General features: G+C 34.6%; 3 protein-coding genes across 3 annotated transcripts in view; 1 reads left to right on the forward strand and 2 right to left on the reverse strand.

Moving 5' to 3' along the window:
• The window catches only part of LOTGIDRAFT_140423 (hypothetical protein), a gene marked incomplete at both ends in the record, with an annotated part of 17,314 nt that extends 10,130 nt beyond the window's left edge, over positions 1–7,184 (reverse strand). Inside the window, 4 exons of the mRNA XM_009050233.1 lie at positions 4,253–4,314; positions 4,999–5,152; positions 6,592–6,735; positions 7,098–7,184. Coding sequence (XP_009048481.1) covers positions 4,253–4,314; positions 4,999–5,152; positions 6,592–6,735; positions 7,098–7,184 — 447 coding nt within the window. The remainder of the gene's footprint in view (positions 1–4,252; positions 4,315–4,998; positions 5,153–6,591; positions 6,736–7,097) is intronic.
• A 253-nt stretch (positions 7,185–7,437) lies between these two features.
• Positions 7,438–10,649, forward strand: LOTGIDRAFT_238480 (hypothetical protein). The gene is made up of 4 exons (XM_009050234.1): positions 7,438–7,684; positions 8,121–8,206; positions 8,806–8,908; positions 9,463–10,649. Exons 1-4 carry the CDS (start codon positions 7,586–7,588, stop codon positions 9,475–9,477), a joined length of 303 nt encoding a protein of 100 aa, XP_009048482.1. The 5' UTR covers positions 7,438–7,585; the 3' UTR covers positions 9,478–10,649.
• A 411-nt stretch (positions 10,650–11,060) lies between these two features.
• LOTGIDRAFT_200654 (hypothetical protein) overlaps positions 11,061–11,777 on the reverse strand; it is a 16,468-nt gene continuing 15,751 nt past the window's right edge. Inside the window, exon 18 of the mRNA XM_009050235.1 lies at positions 11,061–11,342. Within this exon, the coding sequence (XP_009048483.1) occupies positions 11,282–11,342 (61 nt within the window). The 3' untranslated portion in view covers positions 11,061–11,281. The remainder of the gene's footprint in view (positions 11,343–11,777) is intronic.

Consider the following 11,777-nt stretch of genomic DNA (forward strand, 5'->3'; position numbering starts at 1 on the left):
TGGAATATAATTATAAAACAAAAGATAGCTTGCCAGGCAAGGTAACATACGCCCACTGGCAGCTGTCAGAAATGATTAAACAGTCTTTAGTGACTACAGGGTTGCACAATATAGCTAATAGAGTAAAACGTCAAGTCAGACACGATATTTCGGTGAAATATTATCTGATCATCGCGAAAATCGATAGGGATCATCTTCATAATGACATTGACATACAAAATCAAAATCAAAAGAATCTGTAAAGAATTGTAGCCTGTAGAGTGAGCACGAGTTGCACAATATAGCTAATAGAGTAAAACGTCAGGTCAGACACGATACTTCGGTGAAAAATTATCCGATCATCATGAAAATCGATAGATCATCATGAAAATCAATAGGGATCATCTTCATAATGACATTGACATACAAAATAAAAATCAAAAGAATCTGTAAAAAATTGTAGCCTGTAGAGTGAGCACGAGTTGCACAATATAGCTAATAGAGTAAAACGTCAGGTCAGACACGATATTTCGGTGAAAAATTATCCGATCATCACGAAAATCAATAGGGATCATCTTCATAATGACATTGACACACAAAATCAAAATCAAAAGAATCTGTAAAGAACTGTAGCCTGTAGAGTGAGCACGAGCCAAATGTGAACGGACAGACCGACGGGGTGATTACAATATACGCCCATCTTACGTGTGGGCGTATAAAAATTTTGAATAAAAAAATTGTATTTTCACCTGGTTGGAAATTAATAATCACCCAGGTGATGATTCTAGAATTTTGAATTAAAAACTTAAGAACATGGGTGAAAATTCAAATTTTGATAAAATATGACTGAATTATCACCCAGGTGAAAATAAAAGTTTTTAATTATAAATTCTAGAATTATCACCTAGGTAAAAATTAATTTTCACCCGGGTGGAAATTCAAGTTTTTAATAAAATATTATTGAATTATATTTTCACCCAGGGAGAAATACAAGTTTTTAATTATAAATACAAGTTTTTATTTATAAATTCTAGGTGAAAATTCAAGTTTTCAATAAAATATTATTGAATTATCACCTGGGTGAAAATTAATTTCCACCCAGGTGAAAATACAAGTTTTTAATTCAAAATTATGTTTCATAATCATATTCTAGTTTTTTAATTCAAAATTGAAAAAAAATAAATGATGTGGTATACGAACCACCGTAGATAGAGCTTAATTTCCACCATCTTTTTTGGGACTAAATACGTATTTCTCTACCTTTTAGACTCTTGTTCCCAGTATTTTATCGCTACTGGTACCCGTTCTTCACTATTACCATAGTGAAAGGAGTCAAGAAGTATTCATGAATTTTTTGTTAGGCAATGAAAGATTTTTTATGAAGATTCTCATGAAACTAATAAGGCGCTCACAATTTAGGCGGTTTTCCATGGGATGATTTTTTTTCGCGTAAAGTGAAATTTTTCGTCGCAAAATAAAAGCGCTAGATGAATTTTGATTTCCACTGTCATCGAAGATCGACGTTAGCGCTATTTTAACGTCCATGTCCATCTGCGACAAAATGGCGGCATTCAACAAAGCCCTGCTAGTGTTTATATTTACTAGTTCTAATTATTTTCCACATTTTGTTTTATTTCCTCTGGATCCAAAGAAATTCGTGGGCCTAGAGTTTGTTTGGACTGATAAGTCGGCTATGCCGTTTTCTGCCATCTTTGACATCATGATGTTGACGCTGTTAGCCAAAATTCTCGCATCTGATTGGATAAGCTAATTGCGCGAAAAATTTTGTCGCATAAAAGTAGAACCTATTCCTATTTCTTTTGCGATCGTCATGACGATTTTTTTCGCTGCAAATTCTAGTACTTCGTATCAATACGCATGCACCTGTACAAAAAAATCGCTTCATGCGAAAAAAAATCCTCACTTGGAAAACAGCCTTTAGGCTACTGCCTATTTTATTGTGCATTTATGGAATGTCAGAATTCCATTCTAAAAAGTGATAGAGACAGATAGCTGAATTTAGTTCTATAAATTGACCAAGCAAATATTTAGTTGACTATATCCCTCTAAAGTGACAGGTAGTGAAGCGTGACACCAGACCAATTACTCCAAAAGCATCAGCCCTGGATTCAATAATGATGTGAGAATACTCTACCCTAAATTTCTCCACTATACTACTCTGTAATGCACAAATCATACACAGTTAAGTTCGTCCTTCAGAATGTAGGTTTAAAATTCTGAGAATCTTCACCCAGGGTTCTAAGTATCCTCACCCCAGTGTTTTAAGTATCCTCACCACAGGGTTCTAATGGTTCTAAGTATCCTCACCCCAGGGCTCTAAGTATCCTCACCCCTGGGTTCTAAGTATCCTCACCTCAGGGTTCTAATTATCCTCACCCCAAGGTTCTGAGTATCCTCACCCCAGGGTTCAAAGTATCCTCACCCCAGGGTTCAAAGTGTTCTAAGTTTCCACACCACAGGGTTCTACGTATCCTCACCCCAGAGTTTTAAGGGTTCTAAGTATTCTCACCCCATGGCTCTAAGCATCCTCACCCCAGGGTTCTAAGGGTTCTAAGTATCCTCACCCCTGGGTTCTAAGTATCCTCACCCCAGGGTTCACCCCTTATTGGCTTCTCACTCATGTTCAGTGAGTTTCCTTTTTTTCTCAGATGCCTTAAAGATGGGTTCCCTTATTTTCATTGATGAAAATGAAAATGATAATACTTATATGAATAGAAAGTAGAGGTGTTCTAATGACTTGGAAAAATACCAGTTTGTCTCACATGTCCATAATTAATTCATAATTAGATAAATAAGAAGAGAATTACCAATGAGTGACCGATCAAGAAAGGTCAAAAAGTCTTTTTTTGTTTATCCAGACTGTACATACATGGACATTTACGTTTGATAATTCATTAGAAGCACCAATTAATCACATAGTTTGCCAAATTTGAAACTAAAAAACTAGGATACCCATCTTTAAGCCCCAATACTAGACTTGAAAACCATCTGTCCTGATCCTGATATAAGGATTTTAGTTCCACAACTGGAGAAAACTGGAATTTCATACAAGCAAAACTCACTGCCCCTCTGAATTTCATCAATAAAAGACTCTTTAAGGGATCCTAAATAAAAGCTATTTTCATTTTTTGAAAATGGGCGCAGATCACATGTCGCCCCAGGAAGGACATGATATCATGTGTCCCCCCACAAATGGTCAAGCTTGGTTGAGAATAGTGTCTGTAATGGACGAAAAATAGGCCCAATTTGGCATCCGAGAACATCAAAGTGCCAAAATTTTGCCCCTGTGACACACTATTCGAACAATTTATGGTCGAGTGACAGGAAGACCATTCGTTTGTTTTGGGACCCATCTCCACTCACAGAAGCGTTGTTACAAAGGGGCACACGTAGCAAATTTTATCGTTCACATCTTCGCACTGGATGACTGGAAAATTCAGTAACAGGTAAGAAGGAGCCTTTCTTTCTATAATATTTCTGAGAGCTATAAAGATACGGTGTCACCAGCTCAACTGAAACGTTCTCATGCCGCTATACTCTGCAATCGAATTCGCACCTCGGTCCGACCCCTTTTGAATGAATTCTGTGTACGTCACTGGTCCACCCCCCCCCCCCCGCATTGAAAAAGCGATCTGCGCCCCTGTTTTTGGAGACATGCCCATCTACAGAAGTAGATGCAATCTACGAGAAATTGCTAAATCTATTTTATATCCTAGACTACATCTATAGAAATATTGTGGGTGACCGCTTGAAACCTCGTATAACGATATATGACGCGGAATTACTTTTCGAGGAAAACACAAAAAATGAACACATATTTTATTAAAATCTTTTTTACCATTTCTTTTACCGCTATACGTGGTTTTCACTTTGAGTTCTCCAGCCTATTGAACCAAAAACTCGTATAATAATACAGTATACGAGGTTTTTCATTTTCATCCGCAGAAAAAAGGAACATTGAACCTCGTATAATAATATATTTTACAAGGTTTTATATCTGACTGTTTATATACGTGTTATTTAATTAGTGCTTTTTGAGTTATTTACAATCAAGCTAAGAATACGAGGTTTTGATCACAAGATCCGCGCTTTTACGAGCTTTCAAACAGTATCAAAAAGTAAAAATGACCAAATATGGCATGTACAAGGTTTCAAGCGGTCACCCACGATATGCTGAAATGCAAGAATTAGTTGTAACTGCTGTAACTCTAACTACTCTTTTCATATAAAAACAAGACTATTTCAGCCCTACCTCTTCTTGTCTGTGAAAAAACGAGAGATCACCTGTTGTTTCTAATTTCACTGAATCTGGCTCTAAAATATAATAAATTAAAGATGGGTTCCCTTATTTTCATTGATGAAAATGAAAATGCTAATACATATATGAATAGAAAGTAGAGGTGTTCTAATGACTTGGAAAAATACCAGTTTGTCTCACATTTCCATAATTAATTCATAATTAGCTAAATAAGAAGAGAATTACCAACAGAATTCCAATGAGTGACTGATCAAGAAAGGTCAAAAAGTCTTTTTTTGTTTATCCAGACTGTACATTCTCATTCTCCAAATGACAGCTGAGAGGATTGTTTGTCTAAAAGGTAATAGACTTTTCAAAGAGTAGAGGGAAAGAGTTTATAGACTTCTTAAAGTGATACTATGTCTTAGAATTAACATAAAATTGAAGAATTTTAAACTTGGCCAATAAGAGCCAGTAGATATACCTGGTGTCATAAATAACATAACAGGATCCTTATATAATCCGATAAATCCAAAAAACTTAGTAATTATCCATAAATATGCAATTAACTATTGAAAAACGTTTAATATCAAGATCAAGCCTTATACTCATATTAACCATTTCTTGAACTTAAATTTTATGGTCATTCTAAGATGTAGTATCACTTTAAGTTATGCTTCAATGTATAGATATAAACTATTTGCACTTAAAGAGTCCATGTTATCATAGAACATTTAGGTTCATTTTTTCTGTATAATTACCTCCAATACTGTTGTTGATAGCTTCTTGTGATTTCTGGATTCCTAGTCGGAAATCTTTCAGTTCATGGCGTAGCTTGTCACCACGGTGATAATAAACTAGAGCTGTTTCGAAATCACCTTTCTGATACAAAGATTCTGCTTTCACTAGCAATGCCTGCAGAATAAAATACACCAAAATTAAATCCAAGTCTGGCCACTGAGCTATCCTACTGCCCTTACAGATGCCAACACAACTGAATACAAACAGAGCTATCCTACTTCCCTTACAGATGCCAACACAACTGAAGACAAACTGAGCTATCCTATTGCCCTTACAGATGCCAACACAAGTGAAGACACACTGAGCTATCCTACTGCCCTTACAGATGCCAACACAACTGAAGACAAACTAAGCTATCCTACTGCCCTTACAGATGGCAACACAACTGAAGACAAACTAAACTATCCTATTGCCCTTACAGATGCCAACACAACTGAAGACAAACTGAGCTATCCTATTGCCCTTACAGATGCCAACACAACTGAAGACAAACTGAGCTATCCTATTGCCTTTACAGATGCCAACACAACTGAAGTCAAACTCAGCTATCCTACTGCCCTTACAGATGCCAACACAACTGAAGTCAAACAGAGCTATCCTATTACCCTTACAGATGCCAACACAACTGAAGACAAACTGAGCTATCCTACTGCCCTTATAGATGCCAACACAACTGAAGACAAACGCCCTAGGGATGATAATGCAACTCTCTACCGATTGAGCTAAAAATTGAACGAGTTTTCAAGAACAAGGGCAATAACTCATACTAAATATATTTAGATTTTTCTGATTTTCAATAGGGTTAATCCATGAGTGATTACGAAAATTCACACTAAGTTTCATCAAAATCTATCAAGAATTGTTCCTACTAGAGTGTTTACGAGCTAAAAATTTAACGCGTTTTCAAGAACAAGGGCAATAACTCATACTAATTATTTTTTGATCTTTCTGATTTTATATAAGGTTCATCCTTGGGTGATAACAAACACTCACACCAAGTTTCATCAAAAACCGTCAAGAAATGCACCTTCTAGAGTGTTTACGAGCGCTTCAAGAACAAGGGCAATAACTCATACTAAATATTTTTCGATTTTTATGATTTTCAATAGTGTTCATCCTTGGGTCATTACAAACAACCATTGCAAGTGTTGTCAAAATTAGTCAAGAATTATGCCTTCTAGAGTGTTTACAAGCAATTGTGGACGGACAGACCGACCGACGGACATGGGTAACGACAATATACGCCCCCCATTTTATGTGGTGATTCAAAAAAAAGAAAAAACAGGCAGCAATAACCAATCACAGAAGACTTTTTGATGGGATCACCAATACCTTATATTGTAATTTTAATCTTAACTGCCTTCCACCATTTGTAGTTTGTTTCTTCCTCTGACGAAGTCAAAACTTTTTTTTTACGAAACGTTGGGTATTAAAGGATGGTCTTTGATGTCAAGTTTTATTATTTATTACACCATTTTATGTGGGCATATAAAAAAATCATATCTGTTCTGCTTTGCGTATGGGTGCATGTGAAATCTTGTTTTGAAACCTACTCTAATGTCTTTAGTGCCATTTTCATCTTCATATTTTAAGGCATGATCAGCATCTTCCAGAGCAGCCTCAGCATTCCCCAACATTAGATAACATTTAGCTCTGATAACCAGACAGGTTGGATCATCTTCCTTCATTTCTAAAGCCTGAAACAATGGATATAAATAATAAACTTTTTAGAGGGATGACAGGACTTAAAAAAATCTGGGTTAATGAAAGGTAATACATTTTGGCCAGGCATTATTGTGCTGTTAAAAAGAGTTTTCTCAGGGTACCAATTCAAATCAAGATCTTGACCCCCCTCTAGGGCTACCTTAATCATAAATCAACTGAAATTTTTTCATGGGAGATTTCACGTGAATAAATGAATGAATGAATGACTGAATAAAAATGAATAACTGAATGAATGAATGACTGAATAAAAATGAATAACTGAATAATACTAAAAATGAAAAACTGAATAACTGAATAACTGAATAAATGAATCTGACCAGAAAATATATTTTACCTTGGTGAAACTGTCAATGGCTCGTTTGTATTGTTGAACATGAACAAAATGCTCGCCTTCATCCCTCAAAGTTTCAAAGGTCCCCATCGTTTCCGGGGATTCCGATTGTGCATCACTGTCACTGTCCTTCCGACCACGCCCTCTACCCGGCATATTGATGGTTAATCACGATAATCTGATTAAATCTTGATTATTCCTAATCTGATAATCGAGTTTATAACGGCCCGGTTCAGTGACAATATCTCATAGTAATATCTAACGGGCACCTGTTGATATGTTGTCAATGACAACGGAAGTACAGTTATGTCAGCTGTTAAACTATTTTACGCGCTTTCTATCTTTTGGATCAACTTCCTCATATGACAAGATCATATTCAATATTTTGAAGGTTTTTTGAATTTCTGGAAGACTTTTACACAATTTTGATAACACTTTTATTCGAAAATAACAACAAGTTGAAGCTTGACAACAATTTAATTTGTTTAAAGATGGCGGACAAGGAAACTTCCGGTATGGATGAAAACAAAGCAGACGAAAAACCCAATAATTTGGAAGATTTTATCACTCATCATTATGAAAAGCAAAAGGTTGGAGATGATTTTTAACATCAATTTAATTCTGTCCCTACATTACATATCTACGATTAACTTGAGTAAAGGCCAACGGAAACTCACAATGTTGTGAAATTTGCTTCTTCTCACCATCCATTTGCCGACACTTACAGTGGTGTAACCTATTTTCGTGCATATAAGGATTCAACACCGAATTTCGTCAAAGTTAAAAACACAGAATTTTTATGCACATGTAAATTATTAATCATTTCCGGAGATGCACGAAAAATAGGTTACCACGAAATTAGGTTACTTGACTGTATATTGTATAAAAACGATATTTACCTTGTTGTTAAGCAATCTGATCACAACTTACATGTTGTTCAGTGCAGCATGCAACCATGTTCAAAATGTATGCTCGCTACGTTTCAAGATGTCAGATGCGTAGACCTGGTTTTTTAAATATTTTCAGGAGGAAGGCAGATTTGATGAAACCAGTGAAATAGATAATGAAAGAACAGAAAATTTCTTCAGCAGAGCAATTCAGGAAAGTAGAAGGTGGGCCTGCTATATTTACCTTTGAAACTTAAAGGAACAGGTGCACCATTTTTTTGACCAAGCCTATCTTCCTTAATCTCAGAACTGTGAATTTTTTTTAGCTATGCCAATCAGCAATGGGCCCACTGTCAAAATTTGAGCCTTCAAGTCCATGTGTGTCAAGAATTATCCATGTTTTCAAAGTTAAAAAGTCTCCTTTCTTGAGACATCTTTAGAAATAGGAAAAGAAATTCCTAGTTTGAGATATTTTTGTAGGAATTATGCCATCTTTGTACATTTCTAGTACTTCTGGAAATTATTTACACATATTTAAGACTCAAATCAACCTCCTAAAATGACTCATCTGTCCCTTTGACATAGGCCAAGTAGTTGTAATAATGAAAATTGTAATTGAATGTTGTAGGCTTATAGTCAGAGATATGTAAACTCATCTGGTTGCGACTCAAAACATAACCACTAACAACCCACTTCATTGATAGGTGACTGAAGTTCTAGCCAGTCCACAGATGCCTTTGTATGCCTATGTTTTGGACGCCATTTAATTACCAAACCTCTCTGCAGAAATTTAATGAAAATAATTATTAACTTTTTTCCTTCAGAATGAACAAAGAAATTGAGAAATCCAAAGCAAAATCTGACAAACTACACAATGAATTTGGTACAGAAACTATGACAGCATGGAGGACAGAGCATGCTGCAGAGGTACTTCTACCTGCAGAGGCAGAGCAGATTGAGCTCTCTCAAAATATCTAAACGGAGTGTTGGACGGTTTACAAATGGTAATAATTCATCCGCTCACAGTCATCAATATGTGTACATAATATTGTGAATTTGTGATGTATAAGGGGTCTCAAGTGACATAAATAACCATCCATTTCAAAGAGACACAGATAGAGGTTCTTTCAGCCATCAGTTATCAGTATCTCTTTTCAAGATAGCTTGCCAGGCAAGGTAATATATGACCACTGGCAGCTTTGATTTTGAGTAAAAATATTTAGCAGTGCAGTAACAATCACCAGTATGAAATATTCAACCTTCAGTCATACACTTCTTTTGAACTCTTTAGGGCGATACAGAATAATATTGAGTAAGAGTTATTGCCCTTGTTCTGATTTTCAATAGGGTTCATCCTTGGGTGATTACAAACAACCACACCAAGTTTCGTTGAAATCAGTCAATTGTGTCTTGTAGAGTGTTTACGAGCAATTGTGAACGGACGGACATGGGTGACGGCAATATATTTGATGTTTTTTCAGGTGAATGTTTTTTGAGTTATTGCCCTTGACTTAGGAGAAGCGCATCAAAATTTGCTTTTGAACTTAATAGTGACAGTTTTGAACTGATTGTAATGAAATTTGGTGTGATCATTAATACTGATGAGATCCTGAACGGTTTTTGGGTTGACTTGTGAAAAACGCGTCAAAATTTTTTTTATCCCTTGATTGGAGCTGTGTGATTTAATTGTTTGATGTATTTGGGTTATTGATATTGATTTTTAAAAATTTTGTGGAATTACTCAGCATAAATAACTGGCAGTAAATATATATGTAATTGAATTCAAACTAATAAAATTTCTTCAATATGAGAAAATTCGTACTTTAGTCACTAAAGACTGTTTTATCATTTCTGACAGCTGCCAGTGGGCGTATGTTACCTTGCATCGCAAGCTATCTTGGAGAAACTTTTTGGACACAGAAAAATCACAATGTTAACAGGTTGATATTTGATTTATTCATGATTTGAATGAATGAATGAATGATAGAATTAAATTCATGATTTTAATAAGTAACAAATAAAACAATAGACAAATACAAATTGGCAGTTGAGTTTTTTGATTTGTCTGGCTATTTCAAAAAATTAAAAATATGATTTTAAGATGGGTTCCCTTATTTTTATTTATAAAAGTGAAAATGCTAATACTTATATGAATAGAAAGTAGAGGTGTTCTAATGATTTTGAAAAATACCAGTTTTTCTCACATGTCCATAATTAATTCATAATTAGCTGAGAATTCCAGTAGAATTCCAATGAGTGACCGATCAAGAAAGGTCAGAAAGTCTTTTTTTGTTTATCCAGATTGTAATCCATGGACATTTATGTTTGGTTAAAACTCTTAATTATATGCAATAAGAACATAATGATATGATTAAGAATACATGATAATTCATTAGAAACACCAATTAATCAAATAGTTTGCTAAATTTGATACTAAAATATAAGGAAATCCATCTTTAAAGAGTTCATTGACTTTACTGTTCGAAAGAATCAAATTTTGGTAAATTTGGAACGACTTAAAATCCTTCCCACTGTGATTCTTCATTATCATTTCAATTTATTTAAAGTGATACTACGTCTTAGAATTAACATAAAATTGAAGAATTTTAAACTTGGCAAATAAGAGCCAGTAGATATACCTGGTGTCATAAATAACATAACAGGATCCTTATATAATCTGATAAATCCAAACTTAGTAATTATCCATAAATATGCAATTAACTATTGAAAAACACATAATATCAAGATTAAGCGTTTTTCAATAATTACTTAGTTTTATGAATTTTCCAATTTTCTAGATTTTACAGGGATTCTGTTGTAACTTTATGACACCAGGTAAGTTCACTGATGAATATATACTCATATTGACCATTTCAAGAACTTAAATTTTATGTTCATTCTAAGACAGAGTATCACTTTAATGGGATTGTAAAGAAGATTTCCAAATTTTTTATGTGAATCAGGGCGACCTTCCTATTAACCATCAGATGTCTGTGCTTCCTTTTACTACAGAAATGCGATATATTACAATATATCAGGTTAAGACTTCACAGACTTCTTACAGAAAATTGGAATGGTGCAAATTAATGCTATCAGTGTCCAAGGTACACATAAAAAATTCAGAAAACCTGTTGACAATCATGATAAAAAATTTGAGAATCTAGACTGAAAAAGTTTTTCTGAACATTTCATTTAGGAATTTAAAAATTAAAATTTGGGAACTTTCATAATTGCAGAATATGGTGGATCACCAATAGATTTAAAGTATTTTAGCTAGCACTCTTAATTACATATTGCTAATTAAGGAACATCAGCATCTCGTTCTATTCCCACAAATCGTAACTGTTCAGTTGGTCCATATCTGAAATAAAACAAACACATTGTTACATAAAAAGAAATTTATATTTTTATACGCCCACATGGAAAGGAGTCTTTGTGCTCTTGAAACATGTTGGACTTTAGGACGACTTAGTTTTATCGATAGCAGATTATTTTTTTGAATGTTTACCCATATGTTGTGCTATAGAGTATCCACATTATTTGGATCAGCTAAAAATGGACCAGTAAAAACTTTGTGAAATGGTTTGTGTGTCTTCTATTTTATTGAACACCTGTCCGTCCATCGGTCCACATTTCTTGTATGCACGATAAAGGCTACAATTTTTATCCGATCTTAATGAAACTTAATATGCATGAATGTATTGATGAGATCTTGGTCAAGTTCGAAATTGGTAATAATCGGATGAATGGTTTCAGAGTTATTGCCCTTGACTTAGTACAAACGTGTCAATTTTTG

This window comes from Lottia gigantea, assembly GCF_000327385.1.
Source record: "Lottia gigantea unplaced genomic scaffold LOTGIsca_147, whole genome shotgun sequence".
In the NCBI taxonomy this organism is placed as follows: Eukaryota; Metazoa; Mollusca; class Gastropoda; family Lottiidae; genus Lottia; species Lottia gigantea.

Coding starts and splice junctions, on each gene's coding strand:
- LOTGIDRAFT_238480 (XM_009050234.1), top strand. CDS start 7,586: ATGGCGGACAAGGAAACTTCCGGTATGGATGAAAACAAAGCAGACGAA. Junction 7,685..8,120: donor ATCATTATGAAAAGCAAAAG/GTTGGAGATGAT, acceptor AAATATTTTCAG/GAGGAAGGCAGATTTGATGA. Junction 8,207..8,805: donor GCAATTCAGGAAAGTAGAAG/GTGGGCCTGCTA, acceptor TTTTTCCTTCAG/AATGAACAAAGAAATTGAGA.